The 19640-nt window shown below is 37.1% G+C and overlaps 1 protein-coding gene across 2 annotated transcripts in view; it reads left to right on the forward strand.

Moving 5' to 3' along the window:
• The window catches only part of RPP30 (ribonuclease P/MRP subunit p30), a 30791-nt gene extending 17020 nt beyond the window's left edge, over nucleotides 1-13771 (forward strand). Inside the window, exons 7-11 of one of the 2 annotated variants that reach the window (XM_072625072.1) lie at nucleotides 2975-3091; nucleotides 3654-3683; nucleotides 7070-7107; nucleotides 7672-7751; nucleotides 13201-13771. In XM_072625072.1, the coding sequence (XP_072481173.1) occupies nucleotides 2975-3091; nucleotides 3654-3683; nucleotides 7070-7107; nucleotides 7672-7751; nucleotides 13201-13307 (372 nt within the window). In that variant the 3' untranslated portion in view covers nucleotides 13308-13771. The remainder of the gene's footprint in view (nucleotides 1-2974; nucleotides 3092-3653; nucleotides 3684-7069; nucleotides 7108-7671; nucleotides 7752-13200) is intronic. The other variant, XM_072625081.1, reaches the window with a different exon arrangement.
• Nucleotides 13772-19640: the final 5869 nt, after the last annotated feature.

Here is a 19640-nt window from a genome sequence, read left to right on the forward strand (position 1 = left end):
CTTTCTAGCTGTTCCCAAATGGTTTTACTTTTTAAAATCATATCATGCTCTGGTCTGCCCCAGTCTTTCTTATGAACTACCTAATTGCTAATAACAGTCTTAAACATATGTTTTACCTTTTCCCATCAAAGAGGTAAACAATCTGTTCTTATTGAGTCCGTTATAATTAGTCTTTGGTATGTACCATACATTTCTTGACTCTTGCATGACAGATCTTTTATTAAGTTCAGGATTGTTTTGGTTTTTATTTTTAACAAAATCCTGAAAGTCTGACAGTTCATTAAATATCCATTTTTTTTTCATTCAGGATTATGCTCAGCTTAACCCCAGTTCCTTTGCTCTTCGATATATAGTGTTCCAAGACCTGTGGTCTCTTAGTATCACCACTGCCAGATCTTGTGTGATTCTAATTGTGGCACTGCCATATTTGGTTTTTTTCTTGTTTTCTTGTTGCTCATAATACCTTATCCTTGAGCTGGGGGTTTTGGAATTTAACTGTGATATTCCTGTGGGTTTTCCTTATAGGATCTCTTTTAGGTTGTGATCAGTGGATTTTATATCTTCTTTAGCCCACCTGCCTGGGTCTCAGTTTCACTTCTGTTAAGTAGTGATTTTACTAGACAAATGAGAAGACAAAATACTGAGTTAGCAGTTTGGCTTTTTGTTATTAGGAATTGTGGTAAAAGATCAGGGAAGGAAAAGTTGAAATTTGGCTAAAAGCAGGGGTTTGCATTATCCATTCATCTGAACTTTTCCTGTTGTAAGCCTTCTCATGTCTCCCTATAGTTATGTTTACCATATATTACATCATTACACATTTGTGTACCACAATTTATTTAATTATTCTCCAGTTCATAAGCATCTATTTTGTTTCCAACTTTTCACTATTATAAAAAAAAAAAATTCTCTCTATATTTTGTTATAGATGGGACCTTTCAATATTTGACCTTGGAGCATGTACTTAACAGTTGGATCTCTGGGTCAAAAAATACAGACATATTAGACCTTTTGTTAGCATAACTTGCTCTCTTTTTTCTTAGTTAATATGAATATATGTTCTCTTTCTCTCATTGCCCTCCCCCAGTATAACAACAACAACAAAAAAAAACTCATAACAAATAAATAGAGTCATGCAAAACAAATTCTCACATTTTGCCTTCTGTTTTCAAAAAAGGGAAGGGATCAGAATCTTTAATCTAGAGAGCAGTGAGCTTGACTTTGATTTCTTGGAAAATTCTAGAAAAGGTCATTGGAAAGATAATTAAAAGTAGTGATAGCAAAGAGTCAGCACCACTTTGTCAAGAAGAGATCATGCCATACTGACTTTATTTCCTTTTCTTTCAGGGTTACTAAATTGGTAGTTGAAGTAAATTCTATAGAATATAGTTTACCTGGATTTTAGCAAAGAACTTGATAAAGCATCTCATACTGTCCTTATGGAGAAAGCGAATTTATGTGGATCAGATGTGGGTTAATTGATGATGCCATTGGATAGATTAAGAACTGGATTCAGAATATAGTAATATAGTATATTTGGAGTATAGTTGGTATTGTAGGTAATGGCAGCATGTCTCCAGAGGAGAATCCCAGGGATCTTTACTATTCCCATGTGGTTTAACATTTTTATTAGTGATTTGGATAGCGATACTGATCAAATTTTCAGGTGAGACAGAGCTGGGAGAGATAGCAAACATGCTAGCCAGTGGTCAGAATCTAAAAAAAATGTTGACAAAAGCTAAAAGCATTGGATTGAATTAGTAAGATGTAACTCAGTAGGAATAAAGGTAAAGTCTTACACTTGGGTTAAAAAAATACAAACTCAGAAGTACAGAATGGGGAGAGGCATGGTCAGACCAAAGTCCCCCAAGAAGATCTGAGAGGTCTCAGGGAACTACAAACTCAAAATGAGTCAGCAATGTGCTGTGGTGTTCAGAAAAGCCAGTGTGATCTTGGGCTTCATTTAGGGAAGTCTGTAGCTTCCAGGAATAAAGAAGTGATTGGTCCTCTAAACTCTGCTCTAGAGAGGCCCCATGTAGAAGCTTGTGTCCAGTTCTGGGATCCATAGTGGGAAAAAAGGACATAGGGAAGCTGGGATGCACACAGAGAAAGGCAGCCAGGATGATGAAGAACCAAGTCCTTCTTATATGAAGCTCCCCTGAAGGAATTGGTAATATTTACCCTTGAGAAAAACATGCTGATAAGCTGTGTTCAGTGATGTGAAGGGTTGTCACATGGAAGAGGGGTTATATTTGTCCAGTCTGGCTCTGTAGGGCAAAACAAGGAGCATCAAATAGAAGATGTGAAGATAAAACTTTAGAATTGATGTCAGGAAAAATGACTTGAGCTCTCCGAAGGTGGAATGGGCTGTCCCTAGAGTTGGTAGGTTCCTATTCATTAGATAGAGGCGTTCTATCAGAGGCTTCATGACTGCTTGTCAAGTTGACTATTGGTTGTGCTTTGGTCTTGGCCACTCATGTCCTGTCCAGTGCTCCATTTTTTGATGTGGATATAATGGAAAGAGCACTATATTTACATTGGGAGAATTGAGTATAAATCATGATTGTGATACTTACTAGCTATTAATTAATTCTTAAATCTTAGCATCTTTCTGGTTCCTTGTTTTCTCATCTGTTAAATGAAGAAGACTTTTCATCAACTACTTGATTCTTAAAGCCTTGTGTAAATGGGAATTCATCATCATCATCATCATCATCTCTCCATCTCCTTGGTGAGAAGAATAGGGGAGTTAATTGAACCACACCAGGTAGCCGATCCCTTAGTTTCATTCATTCACCAACTATCTGCCAGAGATACCATAGCTTATTCTGAGGGAACCCTTTAACCTTAGCATATGTTTACCTTTATTTCATTCTTGAACTAAGATATGGCTGTTGAAATATGTACTAAATGAAAAACAAGCATCTGTACAGTGGAATAGGGTGATTCAGTATTTTCCCTTTTTTTTCTCATCCAGGCAATTGAACGAGGTATCGGCTTTGAGATTACTTATTCTCCTGCTATCAGGGACTCCACAATGAGGAGATATACCATTTCCAATGCACTCAGTCTGATGCAGATCTGCAAAGGGAAGGTATGTCTGCACTCTGAAAAGGATTTCAGATTCTAACAGGTTAATTTTTCCTGACGCAGTTGGATCAAATTTCCTGCCTTTATACCAGTAATTTAATACAAAAAGTATTCAAAGTACAAAAACAGGTTATATCACTTTATAAGTTATTTTCAGGTTTTAATGGAAAGAGAAGTATTGAAGAGCCCAGTTCCCAAACAAGACCCTGTAAACCAGGCCTGCAGTGAGATTTAGTATTGTGGGAAAAAATGGAAATGCTAGATAAGAAATAGTGTTTATCTTTAGTAGACTGAATTAAAGTCATCTGACCTTTTTCAACCTTTTTGAACTCATTCAGCCTTTTTGAGTTTTTTCTGTTTGGAAAAAACTATTCTTATTTCCTTTGGTGAGCCTTCTTTAGTTTTATGCTCTTGTCTTTTCTCCCTTTGATGTTTACATTATTGTCCAAAGAAGTCTTTTTTTGAGCTACAGCTGATAAAAGTCACATTTTTGCATTGAGTTTGAATAATCTTGTGTATTTTAAATCATTTATCTGAAATTCATTTTGATGACTTTTATTTTGTAGAACATAATCGTGTCTAGTGGTGCAGAAAGGGTAAGTGCCATTGTATATTCTGTTTTCTTGTCATAGCTTACATTTTTAAAATGTTACATTCTAAAGAAAAAATTTAAGTAGCAACGTTATCAAAGCTGAGTTACCTGGTCCTAGTGAAAAGAGTCCTCACTGAATTTAGAATCTGGACAAGTCAGTTGGCCTCTTTGACTCTTAGTTTTCCCATCTATAAAATGGAGATCATGTTTAGGTTCCCTTCCTCACAGGTTTATAACAGGGAGAAATGTTTTGTTAACTGGAAAGTATTACATAAATGTCAGGTATTGTTGTACCTAAGTTGATTAAATGAGATAATATCAGTCAAAAAGCATTTATTAAACACTTGCTGTGTGCCAGACAAAGCATACAAAATATTTTGCTGGGGGCAGATTCAAGATGGTGGAGTAAAAATGCAGAGACTCCCTTGAGGTCTCCCCCAAAATCCTCCAAATACCTATAAAAAATGACTCCAAATTCTAGAGCAGCAGACCCCACAAAAAATTCAAGAGCAAAACAAATTTCCAGCCCAAGACAACTTGGATGGTTGATGGGAAAGGTCCGTTGCACCAGGCTAGGAGAGGAGTTCAATCCAGCGTGAGTCGTACCAGCACAAACTGGGTCCCAGCCATCCTAGAGCAAGCCTCAAGGGACTAAATCATTGGCAGCTGAGGTGGTTTCCAGATTTCTCAACTGACAAACGCCAGACAGCTTAGAAAGTGAGCTGGAAAGGTTTGTTGGGCATGGGAGAGAGAGGAGTACAGACCAGCCCTAGCCCCAGCACATCCCTGGGGCAGTGGCAGCAGCAGCCTGCTGCTTCAGAGCTCTTAGCCCACAGACAATAAGGGTATTGAACAACTGATCAGAAGGAAATTACAGGGATATTTTTGCTGGCACTGAGGCAGATCATACCACCTTGGAAGAACTGAAAACTTCCTGGTCCCCAAAAGTATCTCTGAAAACAGCTGCACAAAACCTCTGAAGCTTGGGACAGTATGCCTCCACACTGGAAGCAGAGCCCTACCTTAACAGAGCTAAAAAGTCAAGTAGCTGACTGGGAAAATGAGCAAACAGCAGGGAAAAAAAATCACACTATAGAATCTTACTTTGATGACAAGGAAGATCAAAATATACAATCAGAAGTTAAAGCTCCTACATCCAAACCCTCCAAGAAAAATATGAACTCAAAAAGGATTTTGAAAATCAAGTAAGAGAAGGAGAGGAAAAAATGGGAATAGAAATCAGTGATGCAAGAAAATCATGAAAAATGAGTCAACAACTTGCTAAAGGAGACCCTCCAAAATACCCAAGAAAATAACACCTTGAAAAATAGGCTAGACTAAGTGGCAAAAGAGGTCCAAAAAGTCAATGAGGAAAAGAGTGCCTTTAAAAGGCAGAATTGAGCAATGGAAAAGGAGGGCCAAAAGCTCACTGAAAAAAATAATTCCTTAAAAATTAGAATGGAGCAAATAGAAACTAATGATTTTATGAGAAATCAAGAAACAATAAAATCAAACCAAAAGAATAAAAAAATAGAAAACAGTATAAAATATCTCATTGGAAAAACAACTGACCTGGAAAACAGATTCAGAAGAGATAATTTAAAAATTATGGGACTACTGGAAAGCCATGATCAAAAAAAGAGCTTAGACATAATCTTTCAAGAAATTTTCAAGGAAAACTCCCTGATATTCTACAACAAGAGGGAAAAATAGAAATTGAAAGAATCCACCGATCACCTCCTGAAAGAGATCCCAAAAGGAAAACTGCCAGGAATATTATAACCAAATTCTAGAGTTCCCAGGTCAAGGAGAAAATCTTGCAAGCATCCAGAAAGAAACAAGTCAAGTATTGTGAAAATACAATCAGGATAAAACAAGATTTAGCAGCTTCTACATTAAGGGATTAGAGGGCTTGGAATATGATATTCCAGAGGTTAAAGAGCTAGGATTAAAACCAAGAATCACCTACCCAGAAAAACTGAGTGTAGTCAGTGGGGGGAAGAATTAACATTCAATGACATGGAGAAATGTAATGCATTCTTGAGAAGCCAGAACTACATGGAAAAGTTGACTTTCAAGTACAAGACTCAATAGAAGCATGAAAAGATAAACAGGAAAGGAAAATCATAAAGGATTTATTGAAGTTGAACTGTTTACATTTATCCATGGAAAAATTATGTTTGTAACTCATGATACCTTTCTCATTATTAGAGTAGTTGGAGGGAATATACATAGAAGGCACAGCGTGAGTTGAATATGAAAGGGTGGTATCTAAAAATTAAAATTAAAGGGTGAGAGAGGAATGTACTGGGAGAGGTAGAATGGGGTAAATTATCTCACATAAAAGAGGCAAGAAAAAGCTTTTACAGTGGAGGGGAAGAGGAGGGAGGTGAGAGGGAATGAGTGAACCTTACTCTCATCAGATTCGGCTTCAGGAGGGAATAACACACACTCAATTGGGTATGAAAATTTATCTTAGGATAGTAGGGGGAAAAGGGATGAGGAAAGTAATAAAAGGGTGGGCAGATTGGGTCAAGGGGCAATCAAAAGCAAATACTTTTGAGGAGGAACAGGATCAAAGGAGAGAATACAATAAAGGGGGTTGCGGATAGGATGGAGGGAAATATAGTTAGTCTTTCACAACATGAATATTATGGAAGTGTTTTACATAACTGCACATGTATAATCTGTATTGAATTACTTGCCCTCTTACTGATGGCAAGTGGGGAGGGAGGGAGAGAATGTGGAACTCAAAGTTTCACAAAGTGAATGTTAAAAATTGTTTTTATGTGCAACTGGGAAATAAGACATACAGGCAGTGGGGTATAGAAATCTATATTACCCTACCGGAAAGGGGAAGGGGATGGGGGTGCAATAGAAGGGAGGGCAGAGTAGAGGAAGGGGGTAATCAGAATGTATGCTGTTGTGGTGTGGGGAGAGGGGAGAGATGGGGAGAAAATTTGGAACTCAAAATCTTGTGGAAGTGAATGTTGAAAACTAAAATAAATATTTTTAAATGATTTGCTCATCATCACTTACTACAGAAACGTCAGTTATGACACAAATATGAGTTATTTAAAGCCTTTTATTTTCTCAGTAACATTGCCCAGATATTAGAGACTGTTCACTCTATGTGAATTTCAAGGAATTTGGGGATCCCTGGTAGGTCCCTAGAGTTAGAACTGGAAGAGACCTTAGAGACCATCAGATCCAGTCCCTTTATTTTATAGTCAGAATTAGAAAAATCACAGCCTGTATGATGACCATAGTGTTATTATTTTTCTTGTCCTAATGGTTGCCCTGACTGGGAGTACACAGTTAATTATTTACAAAGCAAATTGTTGAATTGTTATAAATGACTATCGCAATTTTAAAAATTTTATTTTTCAGCCTTTAGAAATCAGAGGACCATACGATGTGGCAAACTTGTATCCTTTTCTAAAATCATTGTATTATTGCAGATTTTGGCTTAGTAGATAGAAATGTCAATGTAATCTAAAATATTTCTCCTTCATTAACCTTATCTAAATTCTTGACATTTTCTAGGATGGTTGTAGTTTATTGATTCATTCAAGTTATTTAACAGTTACTGCTTTTTCTTAATGTGAGGATTAAAAAAATATGCCAAACATTTTCACAGAAAATTTTAAGAAACCAATCATTCTAGTCAAACCTCTGGTGAAACTCTGCTGATCACTAGAGAAAAATTAGACCAAAGAGAAGTACTTCCTTAAATAGTTTCATTTCCTAGATTATACTAATTATCTTTCTTCCAAAGAGTCCAAGATTTTATTCAGGATGTGTAGGGTTAGCATATGGATGGATGGAGACTACCAATTAATGATTTTTTTTAAAAAAGACAAGCTTAGAAGACAGTTTGTTTCCTATGTGACTAGACAGACTCTCATTTTGAATTTTATTTTTGTGAGTTCTAACCCATCTTAAGGCATCTTTTGTGGGCATGATATTGCAACCCTTAATGAATCTGGCAGAGGCCTGTTGTTTGGGCTCTCTGAAAGCGATGCCAAGGCAGCAGTATCCACAAATTGCAGGGCAACACTTCTTCATGGAGGTGAGTGGTATGCTGTTTCACAGACTTGAAATATAATTTGCACTTAAATTTATGTGCCTGTAGTTTTGTTTTTGTTCGGATAATGCCAAAGATTTCCAATAAAATATGTGTATTTGCTAATAGTAGCCAGTCAGTCAGAAAGTACCTGCTATGTTTGAGGAACTGTGCTAAGTGCTGGGGATACAAAAAGAGGTAAAAGGCAGTCTCTGCCCTGAAGGAGCTCATACTGGTCTTCTGAGTTTTCCTCACACAAGATGCTTCCCTCTCAGCTCCATATATTTTCTCTGGCTTTTCCTTATGCCTAGAATGCCTTTCCTCCTCTGTTCTGACTGTTGACCTTCCTGGCTTCCTTTAAGTTCTAACTGAAATCCCATCCTTTACAGGAAGGCTTTCCCAAATCCTCTTAATTCTAGTGCCTTCCTTTTGTTAATTATTTCCTTTTTATGCTGTAGATAGCTTGCTATGTAAATATTTATTTGCACGTTATCTCCCCTACCAGATTGTAAACTCCTTGAGGTAGTAAATGTTTCTTGATTTACTCAGGAGATAATCTTTCTCTCTTTACTTTGCTCTATATTTCTAATAGTTCTAGGCAGTTTTCATTTGTGATATCTTGAAGTCGCGTATCCTGACTTATAAAATGCTTAGGGTTTTTAGGGGAGAGCAATAATTCTTAAATTATATCTCCCTGATTTATTTCTATTTCAGTTGTTTTTAATGTCAGATATCTTATTTTTCATTTATTTTTTCAAACTTTTTATTTGGTTTTAATATTTCTTGCTGTCTCAGGGAGTCATTGATTTCTTCATTTCTTCTAGACATTCATATAGTTCTTGTGAGAAGTCTGTTTTTTTCCTTTGAGTCTTCATTTGTAGTTATGAGTTATTTTTCTAGATTGCATTTTTGGGACATCTCTAGATAGGCAATAGGTTTTTATATTAGTTAATGTCTTCTCTGTTTTACAAATCTTTCCAGCTTTGGTTCTTGAAAATTCAGGCCAGACTTGATCCTGTGCTGCCTTTTTGGATGGAACAGTTGCCTCTCCATAGTCCTAGTCTGGATCATCTGAGTTCTTGCCTTGTCTTTACTTCCCAGGCTTTGGTCTTCCTGATGCTGCTAAGTTTCTGGATCCTCTTTGGCATCTCAGGACAGGATTCTAGGGGTTCCTTTGCTGTCTGTCTGGGGCTGAGCATTGACCACAGTGCTTCACTGGTCCCTGAGTCTTCCAGGATACAGAGCTATTAGAGTGTCATGTTTCTCTAACTTCCCTCTGTTCACACTAAGAACCTACCAGCTTTGGTAGCCCTATTTCTGTTGCCCAGGAGCTTCTGGCCAACTTCTTAGGCAGTGCTGAGGTGGAAGAAGTCACTTAATGTAGTAAAATCCTACTGATTTTCCTGCTCATTATTCAGTCTGGTGTGAATTTTAGGTTTTTGCTAGAGTAGCTATGTGGGAATTGGACTCTTCCTCCATTCAGGGAGCCATCTTGACTAGAAGTCAGTATTGATTAAAATTAATGAGCCATTGGTTGGAGCCTGAAAAATAAAGCACACTTCCCAGTCTTCTTTGCTTGAATAAAGATCTGCCTACATGAAAGGCAGCATTTTTGTGTGCTTATAGATTTAGGATTGGAAAGGCCCTTAGGAATAATTGTCTGGTCTAGACAACCCCCTTTTTTTACATAAGAGGAATCTGGTCCAAAATCACACAGGTAGTTGACAGTGCCAGGATTCAAACCCAAATCTTTTTACTGTTGATTTTTTAAATGTTTTACCATTTTACCCAATAAATTGAAATCTTTTGAGAATGTTTGCCTGGATTTTACCAGTTTATATAAAGAGTTCTCTCCCTCCCAAAAAAAAACCCTCTCATCAAACTTTAAAATCAGTATTAAAGACTATTTTGAAAATTTTAATATTTTTATTTTTTTCCCCAGTTACATGTAAAAATAGTTTTAACCATTTTCTACAATTTCTAGTTCCAAACTCTCTCCCACCTCCTTCCCTTCTCCCATCATTGAAAAGGCAATTTGATAAAGGTTATATACATGTGCAGTCCTGTAAAATATATTTCTATATTAGCCATGTTGCAGACCAAAAAGGCAAAAATGATAAGGTAAAAAAAAAAAGTATGCTTTACTCTGCATTCAAATTCCCATCAGTTCTTTCTCTGGAGGTAGATAGCATTTTTCATCATGAGTCCTTCACAATTGTCTTGGATCTTTGTATTGATGGGAATAACTAAGGCATTTACAGCTGATCATTGTATAGTATTGCTATTAGTATGACAGTGTTCTCCAGGTTCTGCTCACTTCACTTTGCATCAGTTCAAGTAAGTCTTTCCGGGTTTTTCTGAAAACATCCTCTAATCATTTCTTTTAACACAGTAGTATTCCATCACTAAAGAAACTGATGTTTTTACATAGAGATTTGCTGAGGTCCCTAAGAGAATAAGGGACTCGCCCACAGTCATAGAGCCACTGTGTGAGACAAACTTGAACCCAGGACAATTTCAAAACTATAAATGGCAGAACAGCTGATCTTCAGTAGTAGAAGGAATTCCCTCATCAGGAATTCTCTACACCAGAAAGCCAGTAAACCATATACAAATGTAATTTTAAAATGTTTAACAAAATAAATAAAAATACAAAGGTGATGCTAATTTGTGGCTTTCTAAGTCAGTGTTCTGCTGACCAGGATCCATTTCTGTTTGAGTTGAACATCACTAGTCTACCCTGTTGAAATCACACATGTGGACCAAAACAGTCAATAAATAAACTTATGCTACCTAGAACATTCAACATGTTTTTTTTATTTGTGCTCAGGATGGCAGTGAAAAATTATTCATACTAAATATTTTGTTGCAACTTAACACTTTAATTCTGAAAAATGTTTTAAAAAAATCTCCCAACCACTGACAGTCTCAATATAATTGTTGTGCAAATAAACCTGTACATTGCATATATAAAAAGCATTCTAATCTTTTTTTCTACATATGATGTAATGAATCTTGATTATTATTCAAAAGTTAGTTCATAAAATCAAGATAGGGCTATATTTTAAAAATTTGCCACTTTTAAGAAATCAGATTCTGTATTTTTTCTTGTAAGGATGCTATCCAAACCTAGAAGCTCTAGCAGAATAAAAAAGAATCTTTTCTGCTCCTTAGTTATGTTCATGCTACATTATTTCATTCTTCACAAACCTTTTCAGGGAAACTTTTCTCCAGTAGATTCTTTACATGACTATTCGTTAGACAAAATTTTGTATGGTGAGGAAGAGCTTTTTGTTTTACTTACTCACTTGCAATAGCATAGTTGATTGAAATATAAGGAAGAAGGTACTCTTATGATGCAGAAATAGGGGTGGACCAGAGAGAAGGCATGCTAACAGAGAAATCCTCCTGCGCAGTTATAGGAAGGAAAGTATTGCTTCTTGGTGAGTTATAGACTGTTTCTGAAATAAAATTATTGTTGAAGGAGATAATTTCTGAAACTTCCTAAAATGACTCACATATAGAAGTTGAGTAGTTGTTTGCATTAAATCAGTTTAGGTTAAGAGGTAAGTGCACATGGTAAAAAATAGATATTAGAGCCATTTTAAGATAGTCTGTTTTATTCAAAGTGAGTTTTACATTTTTACTTTTGCAATTTTGCTTTTATACTCTTCATTTATTTATCTGTTTGTATTCTATTCCTCATGGTCTTGATGCTATAAATAAATGTTACCAAATTCAGCATTATTTTTCACTAAGGAAAATGGAAATCATTAGCATTTTCCATGTATTTCAAAACCCTGTAGTTCGTAATTGCATATAGTATTTTAATGACTTTGAATGAGATTGTATCTTTAATACAAATCAAAGTGCTTTTAAATGGACGAAGGTGTATTAGACCCAAACAAGTTAGCCATGCTCAATGGTGAGGAAGCAGTCAAGTTTTTCTTTGTCACTTTTGTATCTTTTCATTTAAAGAGTAACATTTAAACAGATCTGTTGTCATCAACAGCTAATATTACTGAAGGTTTACTACATAGAGAGCATTCATTGGGTTGGGTGCTTGGGAACCACAGAAAGTATAAAATAAGCAAATGTAGAAAACAAGGTAGTGTCAGTGCTAAATGATTGGATCAGACTGTACATGCTATATGAGTTACTAATTGATAAAGATTACTGTGATTGGAGTATGTCTTATGACATAGTTAAGGCTGGCTTGAAAAGGAAGGGATCAGCTTCATACGTGGTGAAGAAGACCTTCCCAACAGAGGAAACAGTATAGCCAGAGAGAACAGGCTTCCCATTCCCAAGAGGATAAAGTCTAAATTTCCCTAATGTTGTATTCAAAGCCCTTTAAAATTTAGTCCCTATATTATCTTCCAGTATTCCCACCATGAACCCTTTACCCCTCCCAGATTGGTATAAAGAAAAAAGCATCATACTTAGGGTCAGAAGAACTGGGTGTAAGCCCCAGATTCAGAAATTTGCTGACTGTGTAATCATGGATTTGTCACTTAACTTGTCAGACCTTATCTGTCCCTTCTGCTTATCACAGTGCCTGACACAGAGACAGCACTTAATAAATGCTTGTTGACTATAAAATAGAATAACAGTGTACTAAACTACTTCCTGGGTGTTTGCGAAGAAAACTCTTTGAAAACCTTAAATCCTGTGTTAGTGTGATCTGTTGTTCCCTGCAGGATAAGCCCCTTGAGATCAGGGCCCTTTATAGATTTCTTTGTACCCACAACCCCTGACAACATGCCATAGATGTAGTATGCATTCAGTAAGCATCTTGTTCATGTGGATTGTCACATAGCAGTGAATGAGTTCATATGGTTGTGTGGCTATCCAGGAATGCTTGGCCAAGAACCCAGAAAAAGACAGACATTAGACAGTGACTTTGGACAGCCAGGGGTCAGCATGAGAGCATGGAGCAGGGAAGGAGGAGATGGAGGAAAGATGAAGAAAAGGAGCTACAAGGGTGCCAGACTTTTCTTTATATCTGCCACCATCTCTATGTCTCTAAAAATGTGGCTTAGATTAAAGAAGCCTGGTATGCTGTGTTATGATGTCAGGTTACGTTAATTTGGAACTTGGATCCCGCTACAGGCATAAATCAGTATCCCTGTGTAAATGGGTGTATGATAGTACTTAAAAATAAGTCAATGGTATTTAAGCCTAAGAGAAGATCTGCTCCCCTAGTGTATTCCTTGCAGGGCACTCTATTCAGATAATGGTGATAAAGTGATAGCTGATGATGGGTCTCTTGTAAAGTATCTGGTTAATGCTAGTGAAACCTTATATAGCAAATGTCATCAGGCCCCTAGCAGCTTTTATTCCACCTATCGTAGCCCTTAGTTGGATCTTGATATATGATTAGCTGTTTCATTCACAGGTTAAGTTAAAACAGCAGTGCATGTGTTGTTTTTTTGTTGTTTTTTTTTAATTCTAGAAACCAGAAAGACTGCTTTTGGTATTATTTATACAACAAAGAAACCAAGAACAACTGAAGAGGATGACAGTGTCCCAGCCTGCAAAAAAGCCAAGTGTGAGGACTGACTGAAAGAGGGGCCTTGATTTTCACGGATCCCATCCTTCTCTTTTCATTGATTATCACTAACAATCATGAAGAAAATACTTTACCAGGCCCCCTGCTTGAATTTTATGTTGGAATCAATCATTTTATAAACCTTTTTATGTCCCAGTCAAGGAAAAAGGAAACAGACCAGTAAACCACCGGTAATAACCTTAGCATCAATTAATTTAGATAAGCTTTGTTTAAGTGAAAAAGAGAGGAATGTTTTGTCTCTACTTGCAATTAAGACATTGTGGAGAACATAGTTGACAAAATGTTTTAATTCATTGTAGTTTCACTTTATCTCTATCTCTCATTCTTTAAATTTTTTTTTACCTTTTTGTACAACTGTATCAGTAATTTATTTTTTCCACATTACTACTCAAGATAAATAGTATGTTTAAGGGCATATTAAAATTTGCCCTGAGTAAAACTTTTGTAATACTAATTTCGAGAAGAACTTGTCCTTTATTTATTGGGGGTGGGGGGAGAGTCTTTTGTTTTAAGATTTTGTTGTGGAAGAAAAATATATTGATGTATTGTTTTGATACAGTAGATACTTCCTAACAAATGTTCAAATGAATCCCTTTACAAAGTGTGTTCCTCCATGGCCAAGAAGCCAGATTTACTGTTAACAAAAAAGAGATATGTCTTTTAACTTTGTAGTACCAACGTTGACCATTGTATTTTACGACAATTTGTTCTTTCTCGTTGACTTAATTTTTATTGGAGAAATTGTGTGCATTGTATTACCTCTGCCTTCCTTGCTCAGCATGACTTCTTAAGTCTTTCCATGTTTCTTTTGAATTTTTCACATTTGTCATTCTTTTCAGTACAATATATTAGCTCATTATACTTATACACCATAATTTGTTCAGCTATTCCCTAATCATTTGGTGTGCTTTTTGTTTCCAGCTTTTTTATTATCCTAAATTATTTTTTTGTACATTTGGGTAATTTCTTGCTTTCATTAACTACCTGGGAATGTAGTCCTCATAGTGGAAGCTTAGGGTCAAAGTGTATGAACATTTTAGTAACTTCTCTTCCATAATTCCAAATTGTTTTCCAGACAAATAAGCAAATTCATAGCTCCACCAGCAGGGAATTAACCTGTTGAGATAGCAGTTATTTGAGGATCCATTGATTAAGTACTGCTGTCAATAACCAAATCAGCAATTCGAAGATCGTTGTCTGCAGAGTTTTATTGGATGCAGGCTGCAGGCTCATCTGTTTTGTTTTGTTTTGTTTTTTAAAGAGCCTAGAGCTCAGCTTCAGCTGATGTAGAATGTGACTACGTAAGCAACATGGACAGCTAGGTGGCACAGTGAACGGAGTGCCAGGCCTGGAGTTAAGAAAACTTCCCAAGTTCAAAACTGGCCTCAGATACTAGCTGGGTGACCCTGGGAAAATTTCTTAACCCTGTTTGTCTCAGTTTTCTCTCCTATAAAATGAGCTGGAGAAGGAAATGGCAAACCACTCCAGTGTCTTTGCCAAGAAAATCCCAAATGGGGTCATGAAGCATTAGACACAACTGAGAAATGAACAGCAATAACCAAAAGCACTATAGAGAAATGGAACTTTACAGAAAGCAAGAGGGGAAGATAAGGGTATAGACATGTTTGGAGACAAGTACCAGAGGGAAGACACAGGAGCTGTGGCTTCTTTTCCAGTCTTGATTATGTAGGTGTTACAACAGTGTCTGGAATCTGGAAACAAAGACTGAGGCAGTGTCCTTGTCTCATCATAGCAGTGGTAGGAAATCTGACACCAGAGTGGGACACCAGAGTTTCCTATCACAGTCTTTCCCTTACCTCAGTGGCAGCGGTAGGTTTGAGCCGGAAATTCTCTTGCCATACTCCCTATCTGCCCAAACCATTCTGCTGTTGGGTTTTCCCATCATCTAGGACTTGTCCTAGCTTGTTGAGTAATACCTCAGAGTGTTCTTGCCTTTTCCTGTTTGTTAGTGATTTTGCACAATATTCAGGTGATTATGGTTGTGCAGCTTACGATCATAAACATTTTTGACAATTTGTGATGTCTATAGATTTTTACTGTCACATAAAGGGTTTACTCTCACCATCTCCCAGTCTATTCATCTGATTCTGGTTGCATTGTTTTTATCTAATATATTGTCCGTTTTCTCTTCAGGCCCTCTTTTGGATATCAGTTTTTCCTCATTCCATAATTATGGGAGAGTGAACCTTCCATTAGCCTCTAATTTTTCTGTGGTTTGACATTTTATGTTGAGATTCCTTATATTATTGTCATCTACACACTCTGTACTCCAGCAAGTCTTGGTTGGAGGCTGCCAGTCTTGGTTTTACAGGCACATACTAACATGCTCCCTCCTGCTTCTCTTCCTTCTTTGCAATTAACGTACATTTAGTAAGTCAAGTCAGCAAGCATTTAAGTGCCTGCTATATTCCAGGCCCTGTGCTAAGTGCTGGGGCTACAAAGAAAGGCCAAAAAGACCCCTGCTTTCAAGCTCACAGTCTGGTAGAGACAACATGCCATCAACTACATATAAACAAGGTATATACAGGATAAATTGGAAGTAATCTTACAGGGAAGGCAGTAGCATTCAGGGGGATCAGGAACTTTTTTTTTATAGGAGGTGGGATTTTAGCTACAACTTGAAAGAAACCAGAGATGGAGCAAGAAAATTCCCAGGATGAGTGGGTGGGGGCATAACCAGTGAAAATACCTGGAACTGAGAGATGAAGTGTCTTATGAGGAACAAGGAGGCCAGTGCAACTGAATCCCAGAGTGTACTGTTGGGAGAAGGAAAATAAGATAGAAGACTGGAAAGGTGCTGGGAGAGGGAGAAGAACATTATGAAAGGTCTTTAATAACAAAGGGTTTTGAATTTTTATCCTGGAGGTGATAGGGATTGAATAGGGGTGGCAGGAGAGGGTAACATGGTCAGGTCTTTGCTTTAGGAAGACCACTTTGGTCTCGGATCAGAGAGACCAATCAGAAGGTATTGTGATTGTCCAGATGTGATGATGAGAGCCTTCTCTGGGATAGTGGCAGTGTCAGAGGAGAGATGTCACAAAGGTAGGATTTTCAATACTTAGCAACTGATTGAATATGGAAGTGGAGAGGGAATAAGAGTGAGGAGTCTCTGACACATAGCTTTCCAGCACTGGTAACTGATAGGTTACTTGCAAAAATTAGAGGAAAATTAGGAAGGGAGAGGGCTTGGAGGTAAAGATAATGAGTTCTGTTTTGGACAGATTGAAACTGAAATGTCAACAGCCCATCCAGTTGGAGATACCTGGTCTGTTTAGTAGGCAGTTGGAGATGTGCAAGTTAGGAGCATGGTTAGATCTGGCTAAATAAATCTGAGAATCCTCGATATAGAGATGACAATTGAAATTGAAATCATAAGAGCTGATGAGATCACCAAGCAAAATAGCATAGAAGAAAAGGGAGTCTAGCACAGAGCCCTGAACAAACCTAATTAATCTCTAATCTCTGCACCCTTGCCAAGCTGTCATACCACTGCAAGATTACTCTCCTAATTCAGTCCTGATCCAGCCATTCCCTTACTGGGTACTTTGAGTGGCTCTTCTTTGCCTTTAATAAGGCCAAACTGCCTTATTATGTCTATGTCTATGTCTACCAAAGTACACCAGTCTTTCCCTCCCTGTGTTTTCACTTAGGCTTTCCTTCTACCTCAGTTGTCCAGCTATCAAAATCCTATCTGTCCTGTCCTTTAGACCTACTTTGGCTCCACCTGCCACATTAAACCCAGCATGACCCTTGAACTGGGATGTGCCTTCTCCCTTCTAAAATCTAATAGTAGTTGACTTATACCTCTCTTATGGTATACTATGCCTTGTATTTTGGTCTAATTTGCCCTGAGGCTAATAAGCCCATGAGCACAAAGGCTGCCCTGTACATGTTTGTATCTCCCTCAGTACTTTGAGTACAGTAGGCATCAAATAAGTATTTGTTGAGGTAGATGGACAGCTCTTCACAAGTTAGAGATAATAAATCTAAATAATTGGAAATTGGTTGTATTTGGAGAAATCCCCCAAACGAGCCATTGACAATAATAAGAAGCTTGCAAATCTAATAATCTTTGCATTCCTTTCCATTTATTATTTCTCTGCATTGTGTTGCTGTAAACAACTCCCTTCACTTTGGGGATATATCACTATTAGAATAATTCAGGGTTTTTTTTTTCTTATATGCTGAAAGCATGAGATATTTCATAGATGAATAAATATAAATTAGCAATCATGAAAATTGGCATTGATCTAAATGCCAATCTGACTCTGAAGAATCTAAAGAAAACAGACTGAAAGCAATGCTTCCTTCCTCCTTCCATTAAAAATAATTTTCCCTTGTTCCAGTGCTCATGATCCTCCAAATTTATTGAATGCACACTTTTTTTTCCTGAGGATAACACTCTTTTCAGACCTTTAAATTACAGACCCAAACCTTGCCTGCCCATAGTTCTGCATTGATGTATCCCAAAGTGTTAGAGATATTGGTAAGAATGTGCATGTTGGCAAAATCAATGTGCTGGACATGTGAGAATTGCCCAGAGAGACTATTTAAAATTAAGGTTAGCTAAGTGATGTCCTCAAGATTTTTTTTGCTAGACTACTTTATGGATTACTTATAAGAATGAATGTATTTATTGGGAGAAAAAATTATGAAATGAACCAAGAGGCTGAAGTGAGTGATTATTATCCATAATCACTGAAAAATATCCTAGAATTCTAGTACCAGAAATGACATTAGAGATTATGTAGTACAGTCCTCTCAGTTTACAAGCAAGGAAACAGTGGGAGAGGGAATGCAACTTACCCAAGGATATGAGAGAACTGGAATGTAAGTCTTCTAACTCCTGATCCTGTCCTGGCTCTAAAGGTAGAAGAGGTGGTTTTCCTATGCTTCCTAAGTGAGTCCAAACAAGAGTAAGTAGTGTGGATAGTTCATGGGAATTGTCAAGAGTCAATGAAAAAGAAAGCTGTTATTTATTTGAAGTTGTTCATTTATGTCCAACTCTTCATGACTCCATTCAAGGTTTTCTTGGTAAAGATACTGGAGTGATTTACCATTTCCTTCTCCAGCTTATTTTAGAGGAAACTGGGTTGTGGCCTACCCAGCGTCACCCAGCTAGTAAGTGTATGAGTCCAGATTTGAACTCAGGAAGACTCATCTTCCTGACTCCAAGCCCAGCACTCTACCCGTGTCACCTACCTGTCCCCACTTGAAGTACAACTGGGATTTTGTGAGTGTCCTATCCTATTAACTTTAACACTAACAGAGTAGTTGAGAAACTGGTCAGTTTTCTAACTTGCACACTCAGATTTAAATATGTTTGTAGGATCATGTCTTGAGCTAGTAGGTTGACTAGTCATAGGATCATGGAGCTATAGCTGAAGGAATTAGACCATTTTACAGACAAGGAAAATGAGACCAAAATTAGGCAGGAGACTTGTAAAGTTACAACTAGTAGGTTTTTGAGACAATCCAAACCTAAGTCATCAACTCAAGTAGAGAGTCCTATCCACTATGCAGCCTTCTCATTGCACAAATGAAGAAACTCAAGGCCTAGGGATGTTGTGACTCACCTAAAATCACACTGGTAGTGTTATATACAACAGATAACTCTACAGGTGAGAATGATGGGAGTGTGGTGTAAAGGAAAGGATGTGACTATGGGCAAGGAGACCCTTAATCTAAGCCTGGTTCAGCTGCAAGACCTTAAGCAAACCATTTTATTTGTCTAGATCTCAGTTTCCTCATCCACAAAATGTCATGGTCAAGGTTAGAAGGACTAAGAAAACAGATAACTAACATATTCATCATTGATGGAACTGTGAGTTGGGCCCAACATTCTGAAAAATAATTTGGAATTCTGTGAGAAAAGGTGCAAAACTCTTCATAAATGCTTCAATCCAAGAATTCCATTATTGGGTTTAATGTTCCACAGAAGTCATCGACTAAATATGTAAAAAGATCAAAAAGCCCCTTATTTACCAAAATACTTACAGTATCACTCTGTAATAAGAAAAATCTACAAACAGATTGGAGAATAATAGTTGGACAAATTGTATCATATGAATTTAGTAGAATGTTATTGTACTATAAGAAATAACAAGAACTCAAATAAACACAGGAAGAATTTTATTTATGACCCTGGAAAAGTCACTTAAGACCTCTTTGGGTCTCATTTTTCTCATCTGTAAAATAAATGAAAGTGTTGGACCACACAACTGCTGAAGTCCCTTCCAAATCTGTCTTTATGGCACAGTACTGCATAGTGAAGAAAGGAAAACCAGAGAATGATATACACA

This window comes from Notamacropus eugenii, chromosome 1 (assembly GCF_028372415.1).
Source record: "Notamacropus eugenii isolate mMacEug1 chromosome 1, mMacEug1.pri_v2, whole genome shotgun sequence".
Taxonomy (NCBI): Eukaryota; Metazoa; Chordata; class Mammalia; order Diprotodontia; family Macropodidae; genus Notamacropus; species Notamacropus eugenii.